The sequence below is a fragment of the Saccopteryx leptura genome, chromosome 7 (genome assembly GCF_036850995.1).
Source record: "Saccopteryx leptura isolate mSacLep1 chromosome 7, mSacLep1_pri_phased_curated, whole genome shotgun sequence".
NCBI classification, from domain to species: Eukaryota; Metazoa; Chordata; class Mammalia; order Chiroptera; family Emballonuridae; genus Saccopteryx; species Saccopteryx leptura.
In genome coordinates, this window is record NC_089509.1 from 113,917,225 (window position 1) to 113,940,410 (window position 23,186).

The 23,186-nt window shown below is 50.2% G+C and overlaps 1 protein-coding gene across 3 annotated transcripts in view; it reads left to right on the forward strand.

Annotated features, from left to right (window-relative positions):
- The window catches only part of ARMC9 (armadillo repeat containing 9), a 152,859-nt gene that overhangs the window by 97,602 nt on the left and 32,071 nt on the right, over positions 1–23,186 (forward strand). For all 3 annotated transcript variants that reach the window (XM_066345603.1, XM_066345602.1, XM_066345604.1), the window contains exon 20: positions 20,621–20,725. In XM_066345603.1, the coding sequence (XP_066201700.1) occupies positions 20,621–20,725 (105 nt within the window). The remainder of the gene's footprint in view (positions 1–20,620; positions 20,726–23,186) is intronic.

Here is a 23,186-nt window from a genome sequence, read left to right on the forward strand (position 1 = left end):
TGCACGCTGCAGGCTGTTGGTAGGGATCCGCCGAGCGGTGCACGCTGCAGGCTGTTGGTAGGGATCCGCCGAGCGGTGCACGCTGCAGGCTGTTGGTAGGGATCCGCCGAGCGGTGCACGCTGCAGGCTGTTGGTAGGGATCCGCCGAGCGCCGAGGGGTGCACACTGCAGGCTGTTGGTAGGGATCCGCCGAGCGGTGGACACTGCAGGCTGTTGGTAGGGATCCACCGAGCGGTGCACGCTGCAGGCTGTTGGTAGGGATCCACCGAGCGCCGAGCGGTGCACACTGCAGGCTGTTGGTAGGGATCCGCCGAGCGCCGAGGGGTGCACACTGCAGGCTGTTGGTAGGGATCCACCGAGCGGTGCACGCTGCAGGCTGTTGGTAGGGATCCGCCGAGCGGTGCACGCTGCAGGCTGTTGGTAGGGATCCGCCGAGCGGTGCACGCTGCAGGCTGTTGGTAGGGATCCGCCGAGCGGTGCACGCCGCAGGCTGTTGGTAGGGATCCGCCGAGCGGTGCACGCTGCAGGCTGTTGGTAGGGATCCGCCGAGCGGTGCACGCCGCAGGCTGTTGGTAGGGATCCGCCGAGCGGTGCACGCTGCAGGCTGTTGGTAGGGATCCGCCGAGCGGTGCACACTGCAGGCTGTTGGTAGGGATCCGCCGAGCGGTGCACGCTGCAGGCTGTTGGTAGGGATCCGCCGAGCGGTGGACGCTGCAGGCTGTTGGTAGGGATCCGCCGAGCGGTGCACGCTGCAGGCTGTTGGTAGGGATCCGCCGAGCGGTGCACGCTGCAGGCTGTTGGTAGGGATCCGCCGAGCGGTGCACACTGCAGGCTCCTTCCCGCACAAGTCCCCCCAGAGGGAGGTGAGCAGGCGGGTCACCCGATCGATGCCCTGGGGAACTCTTCCCGAAGTGCACACGGCGGCACCCCACCACCCAGACCATCAGAGCCCCCATCTCGGAAGCCCCCTCACGCTCCCGCCCTGCTTTTCTGGTTTGTATAAGTGGACGCAGACAGGCCGATGGACTCTGATCTGGCCCAGCTGCTTTGTGGTTGTGAGTGGTACGCCTTAGCCTTTGCTGATACCAGCCACCCCAAATCTCGGCGGCTTCAGAAAGCAGCAGTCTTTCCTCCTGGTTCTGTGGGCCTGCCGGGCGGGGCCCTCGGCTGGTTTCACGCCCAGCCAGGCCCATGGCTGCATCTGGCAGGGGTCAGCTGGGCAGGGAGGTCCGCGGGGGCTTTCCTCACGGTCGGGCAGTGGGCCTGCCCTCCTGCACACGGCCGCTCTCCTCCAGGGGGTTGTGCTTTCCTCACGGTCGGGCAGTGGGCCTGCCCTCCTGCACACGGCCTCTCTCCTCCAGGGGGTTGTGCTTTCCTCACGGTCGGGCAGTGGGCCTGCCCTCCTGCACACGGCCGCTCTCCTCCAGGGGGTTGTGCTTTCCTCACGGTCGGGCAGTGGGCCTGCCCTCCTGCACACGGCCTCTCTCCTCCAGGGGGTTGTGCTTTCCTCACGGTCGGGCAGTGGGCCTGCCCTCCTGCACACGGCCTCTCTCCTCCAGGGGGTTGTGCTTTCCTCACGGTCGGGCAGTGGGCCTGCCCTCCTGCACACGACCTCTCTCCTCCAGGGCTCTCTCCTCCAGGGGGTTGTGCTTTCCTCACGGTCGGGCAGTGGGCCTGCCCTCCTGCACACGACCTCTCTCCTCCAGGGCTCTCTCCTCCAGGGGGTTGTGCTTTCCTCACGGTCGGGCAGTGGGCCTGCCCTCCTGCACACGGCCTCTCTCCTCCAGGGGGTTGTGCTTTCCTCGCGGTCGGGCAGTGGGCCTGCCCTCCTGCACACGGCCGCTCTCCTCCAGGGGGTTGTGCTTTCCTCACGGTCGGGCAGTGGGCCTGCCCTCCTGCACACGGCCGCTCTCCTCCAGGGGGTTTGCTGGGCACCTGCGTGGCACTGTCCTCACCAGGAGGGCAGAGGCCCCACAACCCTCAGGGCCTTACTTCTCTCACATCCCACTGATCAGAGTCACGGCCATCCCGGACTACAGAGGTTAGGAAGTGACTCCACGCCCGCCTGGGCGGCTGCTCTGCACTGCGGACGGACGGACGGACGGACGGACGGCTGTGCTCGCTGGCAGGGGGCGCGTCTGGCCAACTCTCTGTCACGCTGAGGTTCACCTCAGAGCAAACCACTTTAGGGCAGGCAGCCTTTGCATACCCAGCAAATACTATTCTGAAGTTTCACACATGCACAAAAAGGCAAAAAAAAAAAAAAAAAACCCCAAAAAACCCAAAACAAAGAAATTCTTTTCAATTGAAGTTAGAGTTCTGGCGATCTAAGTTGACATTTGTTACCACCTGAACTTTACCAGATGGGAAAAGCCGACTGTTTCAGTGTGCATCTCATCCTGTAGTCGTGTGACCAGTGTCTGCTCTCAGTCCTTAATTTCAGAAACTATCTTTTCTTCCTAACGGCCGGAGAGTAGTGTTGTAGAGAGTAAATGAAACTGTCCATGCACAGCCTGTGCAGGGAGTCGGGTGCGTGTCCTGCGTTCGGCCAGCGATGGCTCTTCCGTTTCCTCCTCCGGCATCCGCGGCGAGCAGGCTCTGGGAACCTGACCAAACTGACTTAGCCAGAATTCATCTGTATACTTCACAAAGATTTACCGAGCACCTGTTGTGTGCCAGAGAGGACGCACAACCTTACTGATTTTTCCATCTGGGAGTTCTTTGTTCTTTTGTTTTAAGCACATACATATTCGTAATCGTTATATCATCCCACAGTGTGGAGCCCTTTGTCATGAAATGCCCCCTTCGTCTCTAAGTGCTGTTCCCAGTGTATGTTGTGTGTCTGGTGTTAACGTGGGCGTTCCGGCTCTCCTGTGCTTCCTGGTACACGGGGCAGCACGTGGCCTTCCCCGTTCTGTTACTTCCAACCCGTGTCTGGAATTAAAGTGCTTCTCGTAGACAAGATGTAGCAGGATGCAGCTTTTTTTAATCCATTCTCACAATCTCTGCCTTTGACTGGAGTGTTTATTTAGGGCGCTTACATTTTTAAAAAGTTTTATTGAGGTATAATTTACATAACATAAAATTCATCTCTTTTCGTTGTACATTTCAGTGATTGCTAGTAGGTTTACAGAGTTGCGCGGATGTCCCCACCATTCAATCTGGGGACATTCCCATCCCTTCAGAATGGTCCCTTATGACCATTTTGTAGCCAGTCCCTGTCTGCCCTTCCCCTCCTCACCAAGCCCCAAGCAACGAGCAGTCCATTCTCTTTATAGATTTGCCTTTTCGAACCATGCCGTGTCGTCTGGTGGCTCTCACGGAGCAGGATGTGTTTGAGGTTGAAGCATGCTGTAGTATTGCCAGGGCCACTCCTCTTCGTGGTGGACAGTAAGTATTCCGTGACGTGGATATGCTGCTCTTCGCTTGCCCGCCCGCTGGCTGGAGACAGCGCATTGCTTCCCCTGTCTCAGCTGTTACAGAGAATGCGGCCATGAACATGTGTGCACAAGTCTTTGTGTGGTCATTGGTTTTCAATTTACGTTTAACTTTTTAAAAAACAGGTTTTTTCCCCCCAAAATAGCTGTACCCATTTTTATACTCCCACCAGCCATTTTCTCTACATTCTCACCAAAGTTTGTTACTATCTGTTGTTTTAATTATAGCCATCCTAGTGGGCGTGAAGGGATCATTACGTTGTGTTGTAAATTTGTTCTTCCCCCATAATTAATGATATTGAGCATCTTTTTATGTCCCTACTAGCTGCATTAGTTTCCTAGGGCTGTTGTGACAAACTGGGTGGCTTACAGGAACAGAATTTATTGTCTCATGGTTCTGAGAGCTGGAAGTCCGAAATTAAGGTGTCAGCAGGGCTGTCTCTCTCAGCACTCTGGGTGGGGGACACCGTATCCTGCCTCCTCTGAGCTCCTGGTGTCGCTGCCCCCTCCGCCCCCCGTGCTTTCCTGGGCTGGCAGCTGTGTGGCTCCATCCTGCCCTCTTGTCACATGGCATGTTTGCCTCATGTGTCTTTGCATCATCTTCTTATAAGGACATCAGTCATAGTAGATTAAGACTTCACCCAGCCCTGGCCGGTTGGCTCAGTGGTAGAGCGTCGGCCTGGCATGCAGAGGTCCCGGGTTCGATTCCCGGCCAGGGCACACAGGAGAAGCGCCCATCTGCTTCTCCACCCCTCCCCCTCTCCTTCCTCTCTGTCTCTCTCTTCCCCTCCTGCAGCCGAAGCTCCAATGGAGCAAAGATGGCCCGGGCGCTGGGGATGGCTCCTTGACCTCTGCCCCAGGCACTAGAGTGGCTCTGGTCACAACAGAGCGACCCCCCCCCCAGGGGCAGAGCGTCACCCCCTGGTGGGCAGAGCGTCACCCCCTGCTGGGCATGCCGGGTGGATCCCGGTCGGGCGCATGCAGGAGTCTATCTGACTGTCTCTCCCCGTTTCCAGCTTCAGAAAAATACAAAAAAAAAAAACAAACAAAAAAAAACTTCACCCTAGTTCAGTATAACCTCATCTTAACTAATGACATCTGCAAAAACCCTATTTTCAATTAAGGTCACATTTTGAGGTACTGGGGGTTAGGACCTGAATGTATCTTTTGGGGATATACAATTCAACCCATAACACTAGCCACTGTATATCTTCTTTCATCCATCTTTTAAATTGGGTTGTTTGTCTTATTATTATTGAATTGTGAGAGTTCTTTATGTGTTCTGGAGATAAGCCCTTTTTCTGATACATGATTTGCAAATATTTTCTTCCAATGTGTGGCTTGTCTTTTCATTCTCTTAATGGTGTATTTTGAAGCACAAAAGTTTTTAATTTTGACGAAGTCTTTTTTTTTCTATTATGGTGTGTGCTTTTGTTGTTGTATCTAAGAACACGTGGCCCAAACCACAATTTATCAGCTTCAGCACCGTTGCCATTTTGGTGCAGACAATTCTTTGTGGTGAGGGCTGTCCTGTGCGTTGTAGGATGCTTAACAGCATCCCTGCCCTCTACCCAGCAAATGCCAGTATTGTCCACCCACTCCAAAGCTGTGATAACCAAAAATGTTTCCAGACATTACTAAACGTCCCCTGGGAGGCAAAGTCATCCTCAGTTGAAAACCACTGGCCTAAATCAACATTACAGAGATTTCCTCCCATGTTTCCCTCCAAGAGTTTCATACCTTTCATTGTTCAATTAGATTGAGGATCATTTTTAGTTGGGTTTAATTCTACTATTTGCTGTTTGTTTTCTATTTACCTAATCCGTTTGTTCCTCTGTTCTTCCTGCCGCCTTTTGTATCAAACACACGTTTTTTTAATATACCATTTTAATTACTCAGCTTTTTGGCCGTATTTGCCTTTTTCTCTTCAAGCTGGTTCTGGCGATTACAATGTGCATCTTATGACAAGCCACTTGGCGTTCCTGCTGATTTGCTGCTGGTGAAACAGACGCACTCTGCCCCAGCATGGCTCCGTTTCTGTTCCTCTTCTGTTTCTTGTTGCCCTTTAGGCTGCATCTATATTTATTATCGAGCTAGTGTTACAAGTTTCTGCTTTAAATAGTCCCACATCGCAAAGGAATTTGAGGCGAGAATATACGTACCCACCCATGTTGACCATCTCCCCGCTCTCTGTTTCTTCCTGTGTGAAGTTGCCATATGAGGTTACTTCCCTTTTGCCCGAAGCGCTGCCTTTCGCATTTACTGGCAATTCAGGCCTGTTAACAACAGATTCTCTCACTCTTTGAAATCTGGAATTGTCTCTGTTTCACCTTTATTTTCGAAGGACACTTTCACTGGAGTTAGACCTCTTGGTCGCCAGGCTTTTCTCTGCCACTTTATGTCATTCTGTTGTCTTCTGGCTTCCGTTGTTTGAGGAGAATCCAGCTATTATTTGTCATGTGTCTGTTTCCCTGAGAAAGATGAGATGGTTTTCTCTTATTACTTAAGGTTTTCTCCTGATCTTTGGCTCTCAGCAATTTCGTGTGCCTTGTTGTGGTCTTCTTTGTGTTTATCTTTTTTAGGATTCTTTGAGCTTCTTAGGTTGGTAAGTTACGGGTTTTCACCAAGTTTGGGAAGTGCTTATCCATTGTTTATTCAATTATTTTTTTTCTGCCCCTTTCTCTTTCTCCTCTCCTTGAAACCCAGTTATACACATATTATTCATTTTGTTTGTTTGTTTATTGATTTAGAGAGAGAGAGAAACATTGATTTGTTGTTCCACTTATTTATGCATTCATTGGTTGATTCTTGTATGTGCCTTAACTGGGCATCAAACCTGTAACCTTGGCATCTCGGGACGATGCTCTAACCAACTGAGCTACTTGGCCAGGACCCATTACACACATATTAGAATACTCGATATTATCTAACAGCTCTCTGAGGCTTCCTTCATTTTACTTCAGTGTTTCTTCTCTCTGTTTTTGGAGCCCATTACTTCCTGTTGATCCATCTTCTGATTCACTGATGCCTCCAGCGTTCTCCTATCCACTGTTGAGCAAAATCCACCGAAGTTTCATTTCCGTTCTTATACTCTTAGCTCTCCAATCCCCATTTGGTGCCTCTTTATAGTGTCCATTTCCCAGTTGAGATTTCCTGTCTTTTCACTCATTTTTAGTATATTTTCCATTAACTCTTGAGCACATTTTTCTTTAATTCTTTAAACACTTTGGTAATAGATGCTTTGAAGTCTTTGTCTGCTAAATCCAACATCTGGGCCCTCTCAGAGCTAGTTCTACTGGCTACTTTATTTCTCCTGAGTCCTGACCACACTTTCCTGTTTCCTGGCCATGTCTAGTGATGTCTTGGTTTGAAAAGTAGGCATAGTAGATTATGTTGTCAGGATCCTATGTTATGTTGTGGTGGTGTTTTGTTCAGCAAGCAGTCAGCTTGCCTGGTCTCTTCCTGAAATCTCTCTCCACTGTGGTAGACTGCTGGGGTGTCTCTGCTTCTTATCTCCCCACCCTCGGGTCTCCCCACATTGTCTCACTGTTAAGAGATCTGGGCAGAGATACTGCAAACCAGTAGGGTTTCTGCCTCTGCCACTTGAGCTGTGTGTAGGTTGAGGAATACATTGAAATGCATGGAAAACTTGCAAGTTTCCCCAAGGTTTTTATTTTCTTGGGGCTCCCTGGGTTTCTCTGCACTTTAGCAGCCTCTCTGGGATGCAGGAGGTTTTATCATCGCGGTCCTTTCAAGGCTCTCTTGCTTCCAGAGACCACTCCCCTCCCCCCAGTTTCTAGCTGTTCTGCTGCTGGTCCTCTACCGGGTCCACACCTTCAGCCCATCCAGCTGTGGGTTTCCTGCCTGAAATAGGCGGGACACACCCAGGCACAGGATCATAAACACACCCTTCTTGCCCGCTGCAGCGGTTCTTCCCCAGTGAGCCAACACCGCCCGCCCAAGCTGTTCTCTGCCATTGGTCATCTTCCAGTATCCAGAAAGGATTGTTCTCTGTTGTTGTTTGTTTGTTTTTAAAATATATTATTTATTGATTTTAGAGAGAGAGGGGTGAGAAGGGGAGGAAGAATGGGAAGCATCAACTCATAGTAGTTGTTTCTTATATGTGCCTTGACCGGGGAAGCCCGGGGTTTTGAACCAGCGACCTTAGCATTCCAGGTCAATGTTTTATCCACTGCGCCACTACAGGTCAGGCTGAAACGATTGTTTTTAATGAATCTATCACATTTGATTTCTGTAGAGGAGAATTACCTGGACACTCATGTTTCTATTACCAGAAGTTAGCAGACACTATTCTAGGTCCTGGGGATATAGCAATAAACAAAACACTTATTCTGTGGGGAGAAAACAGACCTTAAACAAGCCAGTAGAAATATAATATGTCAAATGGTGGCATGTGCCTTGAAGACTGTAAAGGAGGAGGGGCATGAGAGAGTGGCTCCATGGTTAACAAGAGGAATAGCACGTGGCAAGGCCCTGAGGTAGAAGCAGACTTGGGGGGTTCTAGGAGCAGCAAGAAGTAGGAATAAAATGTAGAATCGGGGAAGGTAGCTAAGGTCAGATCAGCTAGGGCCCTAGGAAGGACATTAGATTTTTTTTTTTTTTTTAACTTTAGAGAGAGAGAGAGGAGAGACAGAGAGAGAGAAGGGGGGAGGAGCTGGAAGCATCAACTCCCATATGTGCCTTGACCAGGCAAGCCCAGGGTTTCGAACCGGCGACCTCAGCATTTCCAGGTCGACGCTTTATTCACTGCGCCACCACAGGTCAGGCCAGGACATTAGCTTTTATTCTGAGAGGAGAGGAGCTGTTAGAAGGTATTAACTGAGAAGTGATATTAAGTCACTTAGAGTGCCAACTTTCACAATGAAAAATAAAACTGCCAAGTGAATTCAGGAAGTCATTGACGGCCTTGGCCCTTGTCATTCCTGTACTTGAACTGAGCTTTGAGGCACTGGGACCAAATAGCCTGTGGAACTCAGGAATTTCTAGGCTGAGGAGGCATTTGAGTCAGGGACCCTAGTTAGGGTCCTGACTCTGCCATGTGCAAGCCTCAGTTTCTCTAAATGGGCTGGTTCCTAACTGCCGTGAACTAGAGCGGCACTGAGCTCAGAGTCTGACGCACCGTGATATGTATTCAGTACGTGGATGCAAATCTCCTGTATGCACCAACCAGAGCTGTGAGGTTAGTCAGTTGCCTGATGGGCCCAGGCTCCCAGCTTTAAACTGCTGCGTGATCTGTGGTTGTCCTTCTCCCTCTCACTGTCATCTTCCAGACTCTGTGGCTCATCATCCTGAAGGTCACTTTCAGCTTCCCTTCATTTCCTTGTCTACCCCACATCTGGCTCAGGCCTCACCTCCCCCTGCCGATTGCCCAGCCTGTCCTGCATGTGGCCACCAGACCATCTTCCTGAAGCAGTGCTTGGGGCACACAGGGATGTGAGCACTTCATTTCTAAACTGGGGAACGTTTGAAACATTCCAGAAAGGACAGAAAATAACAGAACAGTGATGGGTCTGTTCCTCTGTCCTGCTTCCTGCCCTCCCCGGAACTAACCACTGCCCTGAAGCCAGTGCGAACCCCCCCGGGGGACTCCGTGCTTTCATAACCCTTTATGTTGCCATAAACAATGCCCACTTTGTTTTATGGTGTTTAGTTTTTCATAAGTGGCACAAGACTCTATGATTCATATACCGACTTGCTTTTCTCATTCAACATGACACGTTAGAGACTTCCTCATACCAATACGTGCTGCCCACATTCATTGACCGCTGTGTGGTGTTCCACTGTAAGACGAAGCCACCGTGTTTTGTCCATTCCTCTCTGAGGGATAGCAAGTTGTTCCTGTTATTCATGGTGCAGCAGAGAGCTCCCCATCCCTGTCTCCTTGTACTCACCTGTGAGCGCCTCCCTGAGTGAGGTTCACACCTAGGCCCTGCATTACCGAGTCAGGGGGAATGCGGGTCCCATCTTTACTAGACACTGCTGAACTGGCCCCCAAAGTGCCGGACCAGTTTGCGTGCACTTTCACACGACCCTTTGAAAAACCATCTCTATGCCCCCCATCACCTAATAAAGTTAAGGAGACCCTGGCTACCTTTATATTTTCTTTCACATTGCAGCTTTGTTTCATCATCTATAAAAATAATCATTACAAACCTGGATCAATGAGTTCATCTGTGGCACGTAATGACCACAAAAAAATGATCATTTCCCTTCTATCCATAAGTATTTGCCTCTCCCCCTTCCCCTGGAGCTGTGTGGAATAAGTCTAACCCCAAGTGTCCAGGAGGTGAGTGTGGACGCCGGGGCTGGGGCTGCCTCGGTCCCTGAAAGATAGCCTCCTGGCAGGTCAGCTTATTGCAGCTCATGGGGTCTTGGAGCCAATTCTTGTCTCATGTCACGTGTGCCTTTGATCATGTGCTGTGCCCCCTTCCAGGTCCGCTGTGACGGGGAACAGACAAGGCCAAGCACGGAAGCCTCTCTCTACCCATCTCCTCAGGTGATTGTGCTGAAATGGGCTCAGTGCACGTTAGTGTTGAGTGTCAGCGTTATCCTCACAGTCCACAGCGGACTGGAACTTGCTGGAGGGAGGCTCCTCATGTCTTGCCTGGCCAGGGCTGGGGCCGAGGCTGGCAGGTGGTCGGAGTGGGGCTGGGGTAAAAGCAGGGAGAAGAGAAGTCGGATGCCCTCCGTGGGGGGAGGGGGAGGGAGGCTGTTCTCAGCACAGACTTCCAGCTGCAGCCGGCCTGTGAGGTTCTTCCCTAAAAAACAAATGGAAGTTCCTGCTCCCCTATCCGTCTCCCCTACACCCCAGGGGCTTGAGGAACACTGACAAATTCTTGCTTTTCAAATCTGCATCATCTGGATGATATGAGGACTTTGAGGTTCATCTAAACATTATTTCAGAACATATGCATTTTATTGAAAAAATAGCTTTTCCAGGCCCTGGTCGATGGCTCAGTGGTAGAGCGTCGGCCTGGCGTGCAGGAGTCCCAGGTTCGATTCCCGGCCAGGGCACACAGGAGAAGCGCCCATCTGCTTCTCCACCCCTCCCCCTCTCCTTCCTCTCTGTCTCTCTCTTCCCCTCCCGCAGCCGAGGCTCCATTAGAGCAAAGATGGCCCGGGCACTGGGGATGGCTCCTTGGCCTCTGCCCCAGGCGCTAGAGTGGCTCTGGTGGCAACAGAGCGACGCCCCAGAGGGGCAGAGCATCACCCCTTGGTGGGCAGAGCATCGCCCCCTGGTGGGCGTGCCGGGTGGATCCCGGTCGGGCACATGCGGGAGTCTGTCTGACTGTCTCTCCCCGTTTCCAGCTTCAGAAAAATACAAAAAAAAAAAAAAAGAATAAAAAATAGCTTTTCCTTAGGACATTCTTTTTTTATTATTATTCATTTTAGAGAGGAGAGGGAGAGACAGAGAGAGAGAGAGGAGAGAGAGAGAGAGAAGGGGGGAGGAGCTGGAAGCATCAACTCCCATATGTGCTTTGACGAGGCAAGCCCAGGGTTTCGAACCGGCGACCTCAGCACTTCCAGGTCAACACTTTATCCCACTGCACCACCACAGGTCAGGCACCTTAGGACATTCTTGATGACACGTGAGAAGATACCTTTACAGCCAGGGGTGCGTTGCAGTTCTGGAGGGGTGGTTTCTGGTTAGCTAGCCCCGCCCACTCACTCTGGGTCAGGGGGCACACTTAGCCCATGAGTCTGTTTCTCTTCTGAGACCCCCATCAACTGAGCGCACTCATATGATCCCTGTTTTGAAGCAACTACAAGTCCTCTTGATGGGGGATGCATGGAGTCCAGACACGCTGTGATGGTGGCTTTCTCCCTCTGTCCCACAGGAGCAATCTGCTGTCTTCCCCCTGGGATCCCGTTGAGCCTCCAGGTCCCCTCTGACCCTGTGTGTTACATATTTCAATAACCGTGGCTTTTCGCAGAGCAACTCGGCCATTATCACCGTATATCTTGCTGTTTTCACTTTGACTTCAGAAAAAGATGAAGGAAGCAAACTGAGCAGTGAAGCAATGGGTTAGAACAGTGGTAGTCAACCTGGTCCCTGCTGCACACTAGTGGGCGTTCCAGCTTTCATGGTGGGCGGTAGCGGAGCAACCAAAGTATAAATAAAAAGATAGATTTAGGCCTGACCTGTGGTGGCGCAGTGAATAAAGTGTCGACCTGGAAATGCTGAGGTCGCCGGTTCGAAACCCTAGGCTTGCCTGGTCAAGGCACATATGGGAGTTGATGCTTCCAGCTCCTCCCCCCTTCTCTCTCTCTGTCTCTCTCTCCCTCTCTGTCTCTCTCTCCTCTCTAAAAATGAATAAATAAATTTAAAAAAAGATAGATTTAACTATAGTAAGTTGTTTTATAAAGATTTATTCTGCCAAACTTAGTGAAAATCTGACATAAAGTACTTGGTAAGTAATTATTATTATGTGCTTTAACTTGCTGTAACTCTGCTTTATAAATTTTATAAAGTAAAGTTACTTCCCTACTTTATATGTCACCATTACTATGGAACCAGTGGGCGGTTAGAAAATTTTACTACTAACAGAGATACAAAAGTGGGTGGTAGGTATAAAAAGGTTGACTACCCCTGGGTTAGCAGAATCAAGGAAGGGAGGGTCCTGGAGTTTCTCTGGTTTCGATGGTGTGATTATTCACCGAACTGGGGAATAACCAGCCGCTCTTACCCTGGTGTGTTCTGTGAATGCGGAAGTTGCTGTCTAGAACAAACAGCTTCTGAGCATCACAGTGTGTCCTCAAGGAATCGGGACTTTGCTCTGTCTGCGGTCCCGGGCACACTCCCCCAGAAGGATGCAAAGGGGCACGGGCCCATTCCACTGGGGGATATATGTTGGCTACACTGCCTGCCCAGTCACCTTGGTCCACCCTTTCTCTCCCATGTGGAGTGTTTTTCCCTTATTTATACAAAGAATGAGATTTACAATTCAGTGTTCTTAGGTGTCTCAAATTTAAACTGTAGGTAGCAGTCTTATAATTATTTCAAGTGGAAAACACACTTGATACTTTTACTTGTCGTGTGTAAAACCACTTGAATACATTCTGCTCTCTGCATTATATCTGTAAGAATCTGAGTTTTCAAATGCATTTAGTGGTTAACCTTAGTTTTGTTTTCAGGCCAATTGCTTAGAATCTGGTTTGTCCGGAGTATTATGTATCTAAAGCCTCCAGTTAAGAATCTTGTAGGTGTCACAAGATCACCGAGCTGCTATGGGGAAGCTTCGTATTAGAGCATCTACATTCATCTCAGCTCAAGTGCCTTTTTTTTATGAGGCATTCTTAATTTTCTTGAAGTAATCAGTTATCACTAAGCTCTACCTTTAGTAATCTGATGCATTTCTGCTCGAGTACATAAAGACCAGTAATTTTAGTAAAATTCCTTCCAACAATGGTATTTAAAACCCCGCCCTAACGAGGCATTTATTCCCGAAGCATTTCCTTATTCATCACCTCTGTCCTTCACAGAGGAGACTTCAAAATATGTTTCGTTCGGAATTCCCAAGCAGCTGGGAGGAGTGAGCGACGTGGGCCAGCGCCCTTTGCCCAGCGGGGCTCCGGCACCGGGACATCGCTGCCCGCAGTGGCCCGCGCCTGAATGCGGCCTCGCTCCCGGATAGAACGCTTGCGCTGTAACTGGCTTTGCCTGTGTCCTAGGTTTGCCCGTTGCAGAAAGTTCTTATACATCCTCAGTTGTTCTCCACTTGGCAAGAGCGCCTGCTATCAGCGGGCATCGTTCTCGGTAGGCTCTCTGCTTACACTTCCCACCACAGCTCGTGGTTTCCTCCGCCTTCCCGCATCTCCCTCCGCGGATAGTTTCCCAGGTGTTGCTGGAAACGGGCTGAATAGTATTGAATTAAGCCCTGGCTTCTCTTTGTTACATTGCACTTTCCAGCCCGACTGGCTCAGCTCAGCTTACTGTTGCTCTTTACGTCTCAGGAGCCCGGACGATGCCTCCATTTCCTTTTCACCGTTATTCGTGTTTCTCAGGAAAACGGGTGACGGCGACTTGTTTAGATCTATACGGCGTACGGCTTTTCCAAGCCAGAGAACTTAAGAAAGTGCCTCCATCAGTGAGTCATGATTTTAAAGGAGTCCGCAAGGTGATCTCATTTGCTGGATGGAGAAACCTGGGCACTCCCAGGAGCCATGGCTCTCCAAACCAGAGCCGCAAGTGGAAAACTTGCTCAACCAAGAACTGTCCGTTTAAGGACGTTCACGTCAGTTTTCTTACATGTATGCATTTAACGTTAGCATGATATTCTTGAAAGCACCAATAGTTTTTGCCCATGTCTTGCCAGTGGAGAAACGGGCAGAGTTGGCAAGTTCTGCAGGTGGTGAGTAGGCGGCGGTGGCCCCGGCGCTTCCTCTCGCCCACACTTCCACAGTGAACTCTGCAGCGGGAGTTAACTTTTATTAAAGCGTTCGTTCTGTGAGGGACCAACTGCAGAACTGGTCCTGTGTTTTTGGAGGTTAGGGAAGGCCTGTCAATTACCAATGAAGTACTTTTAATGAAAAAAAACTTCAGCTGTTTTAACTAAAAAAACAAAATTACATAAGTATTTTGGTACATCTCTTCCTAACTCGTTTTTTGAACAAGTGTGTCAATGAGGCTGCCACATGTGATCGCTAGTTTGTGTATGTCTAGGTTGACCCGCAAGGGAATGTCGTACATACATACTTGTCCAGGGTAAAGAACTACTTTTGCCAGCATTAACCGAGGTTAGCTGCTGACCATTTATTTTTCTTTAAAATGGATGTGGGTAGTTGTTTTGTTTCTTTTCTTCTTCTTCTTTTAATTTTTAAATTTATTTTAGAAAGAGGAAAGGAAGGGAGAAAAAGAGAGAGAGAGAGACATCGATTTGTTGCTTCACTTAGATATTCATTTGTGGGGTGATTCTGTTATGTGCCCTGACGGGGGACCGAACCCGTGACCTTGGTGTATTGCGATGATGCTTTAACCAGCTGAGCTACCTGGCCAGGGCTTGTTTGTTTCTGAATGTTTCAGATTTCGCCCTGGCAGAGAAGCAGCATATCACCAGGACCACTGGGAAGTCGTGAGTCACAAGCCCATTTCCAGCGGGTGCCTCCACGGCTTCGTTCCCTGGAAAAGAGCTGAAATGCTAGCCTACTTCCCAGAGCGCCCTGCCCCTCACGCTGGCCACAGAGCCCGCTGCGTCCTGCCCCTCACGCTGGCCACAGAGCCCGCTGCTTGCGTCCACAAGGAGCAGTCCTTTTCCTGAAATAATCATATATTGTACACACTCTTGGGTCACTAAGGTGTTGGTATTTTAGCAAACTGAACTCTGAGCCGAGGCAGCGGTGTAAACCTTACCTAGCTGTCCCAGTGCTGACCTCAGGTAGGGCCTCGGAGATAGCGTTACCGCCAAGGGTCCCCGAGTGAAATTTCAGGATGGTGGGTATCCAGCACTTGGCAGGGCTGCCGACTCAGGTAAAGCCGCAGCAGGAGAAGGCGGCTGCTGGATGAACGGTTAGGTGAACCGTGAACCTGGTGTTCCGGGGAGGGCCAGAGTGGGTTCTCTGTGATTAGACGGGGCGGGAAGCGAGTGGGATAAGACCGTGGACTCCAGCATGATGCTGTGGCCCACCTCTTCACACTCTGTGCCCACTTGAACTCAACCTCAACCAGGCACTGGGGACTCTCAGGAGACCCGGTTAGTCCAGCCTGAGCCCCATCAGAAATAGGCTTCTCTGCAGAGTCCCAAATGGCTGAGTCAGAGAGATCTGGGTGGCTCCCGTCCCAAGGCCAAGCTATCACCATGGACTTGTCACTTTTCTCAGACTAAGTTTCCGCATCAGACACGATCAATAATGAAAGGATCCAGACAGCGTCGTTGTGAGAGTTAAGATGCAAAATGCTGTGGACCTGTAAAGTGGGCTCCTCCCTGGTGCTATAAGAGGGTGCCACAAAATTGCTCGCAAACGGACACTGGCGGCAGTCCACGCGGCCCACGCCATCAGTAAGACAGGCTGCTGTCGGAAAAGGCTCTGGGTTGGTCTGGAGCCTCCTGGTTCTGGTCTGCCTTTGGGAACCACCTAGAGTAAGTCAAATCCCCTTAACAGCCCATCCTGGGGGACACTGTCTAGTGGTGGCAGATGGCGCGGACTCTCTGTGTCCTAAGAAGACCCTGGAGAAACAAGGCTGCACCCCTGGCAGCAGCCCCAACCAGAGGCAGTCCTCCTGGGAATTTGAGCCTTCAAATCCCTTGGATACCAGCTCACATAAATCAAATTCACAAAAGACTGGGGCATCCAGAATGACTGGAAATTAGTTTGGAAATAAAATAGGGCACTCATGTTTGCAGAATAGAGCTTTCTCTTCCTGTTGGCAGGCTCAGAGGAACCAAATTACAGGTTGTTGAGTGGACAAGGAAAGAGGGGCAGGATTGGTTAGATGATCTCAGGGACTGTTGTCACCAGGATGTGATGGCCTGGGGCACCCCCCTACCCCAAGACTGGACCAGCACTTGGACTGCCAGCTTCCACCCGGGCCTACCCCTCCCCCTTTCCCACTCCGTAGCAGGCCAGCTCCCTGCGTTCACGCAGACACAGTCCTTCCTTAGTCAGCACCTCCGTCAGACGCGGCTCTGGTCGGTCTTGTGCTGATCTTTGTGACATGACCTGCAGGGGACAGTGCGATCGCCACAGTCCTGGCAGAGAGCGGGCGAAGGTCCGCATTGCTCTGAACCTTGCTCGGCCAGCGTTTGATTATACGCAGGTGTGTAACATCTTGTATATGCTCTTATTTTGTTTTTAACGCCTCTCTTTTTATAGTTGGAAGCTCTTATTTTTAAGATAGTTGTAGATTCACGTACAGTTGTCAGAAATAATACAGAAAAATCTTACATACCCTTTGCCCAGTTCCATCCAATATTAACAACTTGCAAAACTTATACTGCAATCAGGAAGTTAACGTTGGTACATTCAAGACCTAGGAGACTTCTGTTATCACAAGGATCTCTTTGTGGCCTCCTTTAACCCCTGGCAACCACTGATCTGTTTTCCATTTCCACAGTTTTGTCATTTCAAGGATGTTATATAAGTGGAATCGTACAATCCATAACTGTTGAGGACTGTCTTTTCTCAACTACAGTACTTTTTTTTTTCCGTGAGAAGAGGGGAGATAGTAAGACAGACTCCCGCATGCACCCTGACCCGGGGCCCACTCAGCAAAACACATCAAGGGCTGATGCTCAAAACAGCTGAGTTATCCTCAGTGCCCGGGCCGATGCTTGGACCAGTCAAGCCCTGGCTGCGGGAGAGGAAGAAGGAGATAAGAGGGAGAGAGAGGGAAAGAGAAGCAGATGGTTGCTTCTCTTGCGTGCCCTGACCAGGAATCAAACCCAGGACATCTGCACACCAGGCCAGCTTTCTATCCACTGAACCAGCTGGCCAGGGCCTGAGGACTGGCTAGTTCCACAGAGCATTTCACTGTAGGTACATCCAGGCTTGTGTGTGGCAATAGTTCATGTCATGGATGTACCACAGTTTTTTTAACCATTCTCCTGTGGAAGGACATTAGTTAGTCCCAGCTTTTGGATATTGTGAATAAAGCTGCTATAACATTTTTTATACAGCCTGACCGGTGGTGGCACAGTGGATAGAGCGTTGACCTGGGATCTAAGGTCTCAGGTTTGAAACCCCAGGGTCACCGGCTTAAGCACGGGTTCATCCAGTTTGAGTGCAGGTTCACCAGCTTGAGTGTGGGGTCCCTGGCTTGAGCCCAAAGGTCACTGGCTTGAAGCGCAAGGTACCTGGCTTGAGCCCAAGGTCACTGGCTTGAGCAAGAAGTGACTGGTTCAGCTGGAGCTCCTCAGTCAGGGCACATATGAGAAGCAGTCAATGAACAACTATGGCGCCACAACTGGGAGTTTATGCTTCTCATCTCTCTCCCTTCCTGTCTCTCTCTCTCTCTCTCTCTCTTGCTAAAAAAAAAAAAAAAAAAAAAAAAAAAGTGCAGATGTTTGTGTGACAATGTTTCCATTTCTCTGGCATAAATGCCCAAGAGCATAATTGCTGTATGGTATGAAGTTGCACGTTTTGCTTTTTAAGAAATTGCCAAACTGATTTCCTAAGTGGCCGTAGCTCTTTTGTATTCCCATTAGCAATGTGTGACTGATCTATACTGCTCACAAAAATTAGCTTTGTATTCATTTTGAAATATCCCCTAATTTTAGTAAGCAGTATACTTTCTATGCATCCTGACAACGTTTGGTGTTGTCACTGTCTTTTATTTTAGCCATTCTGGTTGGTGTGGAGTGATATCTCACTGTGGTTTGAATTTGCATTTCCCTAATGGCTAAAGTCCTGTGACCTTGCTGAACTCACTTATTAATTCAAGGACTTATTTTCTGAAGGGAGTCAATTTCCTGAGATTGTCTACATAGACAAGCATGTCATCTGCAAATGGAGACAATACTATTTTTTCCTTTCTGATCTGTATGCTTTTTATTTCCCTTTTTTGCCTTATTGCTCTGCCTAGAACTTTCTGCACTATGTTGAAAAGAATGACAAAAGTAGAAATCTTTGTCTTCTTCCCAACGTTAGGGACAAGCATCTAGTCTTTCAACATTAAGTATCATGTTAGCCATAATTTTCTGTAGATCATTATCAAGTACCCCTCTGTTCCTATTTCTCTGAGAGTTTTTGTCATATATATATTTAATTTTGCCATGTTTTCTTTATTCACATTAATATGATCATGTGATTCTTTTCTTTATAAGCCTGTTAATCTTGTGGATTACAATGATTAAATTTTAAATATTGAACCAGACTTAACATATCGATCTAAAAAAAAAACAAATTGATCTATTGCTCTGTTTGCTAATATTTTTAAGATTTTTTTCTTTTTTTAAACTTGATTGTCAAGAATTTTTGCATCTTTATTCATGAAAGTTATTTTTCTTTTTACGGTATTTTCTTTGCCTGGTTTTGGTACCAGGGTAATAATTAGCTTTATAAAATGAATTAGTAAGTAATCCTTCCCTTCTGTTCTCTGGAAGACATTGTGTAGAATTGGTGTTACTCTTTTAAAAGTTTGATAAAATTCTTTGTTGAAACCCTATGGGCCTGGAGATTTCTTTACTGTGAATTTTTTAAATGATGAGTTCAGTTTCCTTAACAATTACACTATAGACTACTCAAGTTATCTATTTCCAGTTGAGAGGCTTGTGATAATGTGTGTTTTTTCTTTGTCTTTTTTTTGCGACAGAGAGAGGGACAGATAGGGACAGTCAGGAGAGAGATGATAAGCATCATGTCTTTGTTGCTCAACCCCCTCCTTTCTCTCTAAAATAAATTTAAAAATAAAAAGATTTTCTTTGATTTTAGAGAGAGGATGGAGTGAGAGTAAGGGGGGAGGGGAAGAGCAGGAAGCATCAACTTGTAATAGTTGTTTCCTGTATGCGCCTTGACCGGGCAAGCCCAGGGTTTTGAACCTGCAACCTTAGCATTCCAGGTCAACACTTTACCCACTGCGCCACCACAGGTCAGGCCCTTTTGCTTGCTTTGGGTTTATTTCTTATTTTTTCTATGTTCTTGAAACTTGGTATTTTTTAATTTGTCTCAATAGTGCTTATAGTTGCTCCTTGAAGCGTTGTGATGATGGCTGCTTTAAATTCTGTATCCGGTAGTTCTAGCATCTGTTATCTTGATATTGACATCTATTGTCTCTTTTCTCCTTACATGTTGAGTCACGTTTGCTTAAACCTGGGTATTTTAGGTATCATGTTAGGAGACTTTTGATCTTATTTAAACCTTGTTTTAGCTTCTTCTGACGCCGCCCTCCAGGGCGAGCCGGCCCTTCTCATTCCTGCCGGGGGTGGGGGACTGCAGGCTCTCCACCGGCCTGAGGCTGTTGACGCCCGGCAGTGTTGGGGTGGGAGGGGGCTCCCTGGTTCTGCAGGGCAGGCGTGGCAGTTCTGGGTTCCCACTGGGCCTCCACCCCTCTGGCTAGAAGGTAGGAATGTCTCATCACCGGTTCCCACGTGGCCTCTGTGACGCCAGGGGAACATGGTGTGAGGTGAAGCAAGTGTTGAATCTCTACTAGACCTTCTTCAGCACCATCCCAGCATGGAGGGGGGGATCTCATTCCTGCCAAGGGGGTGGAAGTCATGCTCTCCGCTCACTCAGGATGGAGGGCCTCGTTCATGGCCAGCAAGGATGAAGCTCCCCCTCCTTGCTTGTCCTTCTCTGATCCCCCCCCCAGCTGGCGGTGTTGGGGCGCCTCATTATAGCCGGGTGAGGGTAGAAGTCTAGGCTCCCGAAGGCCCTCGCTGGTGTGCGTGGGGGTGGGCAGCAATGTTTTCTGTGGTATTTGGTTATTTCCTAGATGTTCTGTAATGCGAGGCTGCCCGTTTCCTGGTCCTTCGGCCAGAGGGAGCAGGCTGTGGAGTGACTCTTTCTGTCTTTCCAATTCATAGTCCTGGGTTGCTGACTTTCTTAGCTCCAAGTGTGAAATCTATAAGGCAAAAAGGAAACCCAGAGAACTCTCGCCTTTCATTCCTGTGTCCCAGGGTACTTAGCCAGCCTGCCACCTCTCCATTTTTTAGAGTCTCTCGTGTCTATTTTATATGAAGTGTCCAGTGTTTTGTGTTGTATTTAGTGGGAAGAATTGGGAGAGTGTGTCCACACCATCTTCCCCAAAGCAAAACAACTCCTCTCTCTTTGCTGAGTCTTACTTATTGACTAACCTATATGAGAAATAGAGCCTATACTAGGCGTATACTAGCCTGTACTATGTACGGCGTGTGCACATGAAGATGCTTAAAAGTTATTTGTAGACTGACTGATTTGGCTGTTCACATGGTACCTTGACCTCACAGAGAGAAAAGTTCCGGGAACTGTGACTAGGCAGGACCATTGAGCGCCTTGCTGGACCTCTTCAAGCCGTGGTCATGCCAGTGTTCGTGGGCACCCAGCTTCCCGCAGGCTGGCGTTCTGCCTCTCAGCTTCGTGGAGAGCTTATGCGCCCAGGGCGGAGACCCTTCGCAGTGCAGACCCACGAGTTGCTGTGGGTGGGCTGAGGCCTTCTCATTTCGCGGCAGGTGTCCGCGCGGGGGACCCATCCCTCTGGGAACTTGTGGCAGGGGATGCAGAGCACTCACCCCATGTCTCCTTTGAAACAGGAGGACCATGACATCATGGAAGCCGATCTGGACAAAGATGAACTAATCCAGCCCCAGCTTGGAGAACTCTCAGGCGAGAAACTTCTGACCACGGAGTACTTGGGAGTGAGTGTCACGTGAAGGGCTTGGGGCCCTGCAGTAGAAAGAAGGGGTGGACCACTGGTGGACTGAGCATTTGCCATAACACATAAGGGTTTGGTCTGTGTTGATGAGAAGTTCCACGTTAGCCAGTGTGCTTCCAGTGGCCCTGATGTGGCCCTAGCCACCTGTCACAAATAAGCCTGCTGGTGAACAGAAGAGGGATTAGAATATCACTGGAGGGCACACACCAGGGACCTTCATAGTATCTGATGGTCAGCCCACCCTCGGTAGGGATCATGTTAGAAGGGAAGGCCGCAGTGGATCTGGGCGTCCTGGGCACGCGGCTGAGGGCCGAGCCGTCCAAGCAGAGGAGGCTGCCCGCTGAAGCAGAGGGTGCAGAGGAGCAGGTGAGGGCTGAGGGCGGAGGGCCACACGCATGTCAGGAGTGGGAGACAGAAGAGGGACCCCGGAAGGACAGACAAGAACTATCGGAAAGGCTTGGGGAGACCCAGGAGGACGCAGTACCAGGGAAAACGGGGGGGGGGGTGTTTCAGGATGATCTGACCCGTCCAGGCATCCGAGCAGCCTGTGGAGTCTCATGTCTATGATGGTGCCAAGGTCTGGACTCTGAGCTCCCTGAGGGCTGGTGCTCAGGCCGCCCTGGGAGCACGGCTCGCCACCCTCCAGCTGGGGCGTGAGCAGGAGGCCGCTGCCTGGGGGCTGCAGGAGGGGTCAGCAGGGTGGCAGTGTGCGTGTGGCAGTGTCAGGCCTGTGTGTCTCTGACCAGAGAGCACAGGGGTGAGCCGGTGGGGTGCTGGAGTGTCAGGTTTCTGAAGGGAGGGCAGTTACAAGGGATGAGGACCCGTCAAGACAGAAGCACTGTGGCTCTGTGACGAATGGGATGGATGGACGGCTACGTGCATAGAGGCGGAGAGCACTGGCCTTCAAAGGAACTCCTAGAATTCTGAAGCTGGTGGTCAACTGGGTCAGCTACATGGACCCCGAAATCTCCTCAGACGAGGCGGGTTTGGAATTGGGACAGGAGGCAAAGATGGTGACGTGTCACGCAGGTGTCCTGAGCCTCCATAGGAGCGAGGAGAAGTAGAAAGCGCCCGTCTGTGCCCACTGCTGCTCCCCACCCCATCCAGGCCCTCATCACCACACCGGGCACTGGTCTCCCGGGTCCCCTGGCCGTGGTCCCCTGGCTGAAGTGCAGTGTTTGCTGGTAGAACCTGAGCTTGGAGGATGGCTGAAGGCCCAATCATGAGGGTGCTGCAGGCAGAGGTCTGGGACTTGAGCCTGCACGGGCTGGAGAGTTGGAGGATGCAGAGCAGGGCAGTGGCTCAGTTTGACTTCTGATTTAATACAACAGCCCCTGTTCTCAGTCCGGCTGCTTTGCGGAGAATAGACTGTAGGGTGAGGGTGGGAGGAGGGAGAGGCTGGGTAACTGCCGGCCCGACCCCGACCCGACGTGGGTGAGTCTGCTGCGGGCCTCTGTCCCCAGAGTGTCTCAGGATCAAAGGAATGAAACTGACTGGGGAGGCTCCGTTTACAGGTCAGGTGGGGAGATGCCTGGGAAAGGTTGGAAGTGAGGAAATCTGGTTCCGGTTGCTGTGGAAGTCCGGAGCCTGGACCAGCCTTTGTCCCGTCGTCCGTCCCTCCCCCTCCCCCCCAGCATTCAGCTTTCTCAGGGAAGGGCGGAGCTCTGTCTGATGGGACCTGCTGTTCTAAAAGCGTCGCTGTCCTGCTCCAGGGGCAGGTGCTGAGGAGAGTGGGAGGCAGGCCGGTGGGGCTTCGGTAGTGGGCAGGGGTGGTCGCGTCGAGGGCGCAGTCTGTGCTTGGGACATGCATGCCCAGACACCCCGCCCAGGCCCAGGAGGGTCAGGAGGGGTCCATGGAGCCTTGTGGGACACACACCTGAATACAGCCCCTGGGCTAAATAACTGAGAGCACTCCGCATGGTGAAACGCCCCAGCTGAGAGCTTCCATTGATGTGAGGACTTCTAACAACAAAGCAAGATCAGAACGAGCTGGGACAGCTGGTTTAATCGTGCAGATTGGCGCGGCACGAAGGGACAGCTTTCAAAGCAGTCAATAACCCGTGTAACGGCCCCCGGAAACGGTGTCACTTACCACAGCATGCAGTTCTGAGTCTCCTCAACGTATATATACTATCCTCTTACCAGAAGGAGACATTTTTTTAAAGATTTTATTCATTATAGAGAGGAGGGGGGGGGGAAGAGCAGGAAGCATCAACTCCCATATGTGCCTTGACCGGGCAAGGTCGGGGTTTTGAACCGGCAACCTCAGCGTTTCCAGGTTGACGCTTTATCCACTGCGCCACCACAGGTCAGGCCAGAAGGAGACATCTTGAAGCCAGCTGAAAGGTTGCACATACGCTTGCTTATCTCGTTGGTGTCCGTTACTTTTCCGAGGAGATGTGAGTGGTAAGGAGACACATAGAAAGAATTCATTGTACAGATGT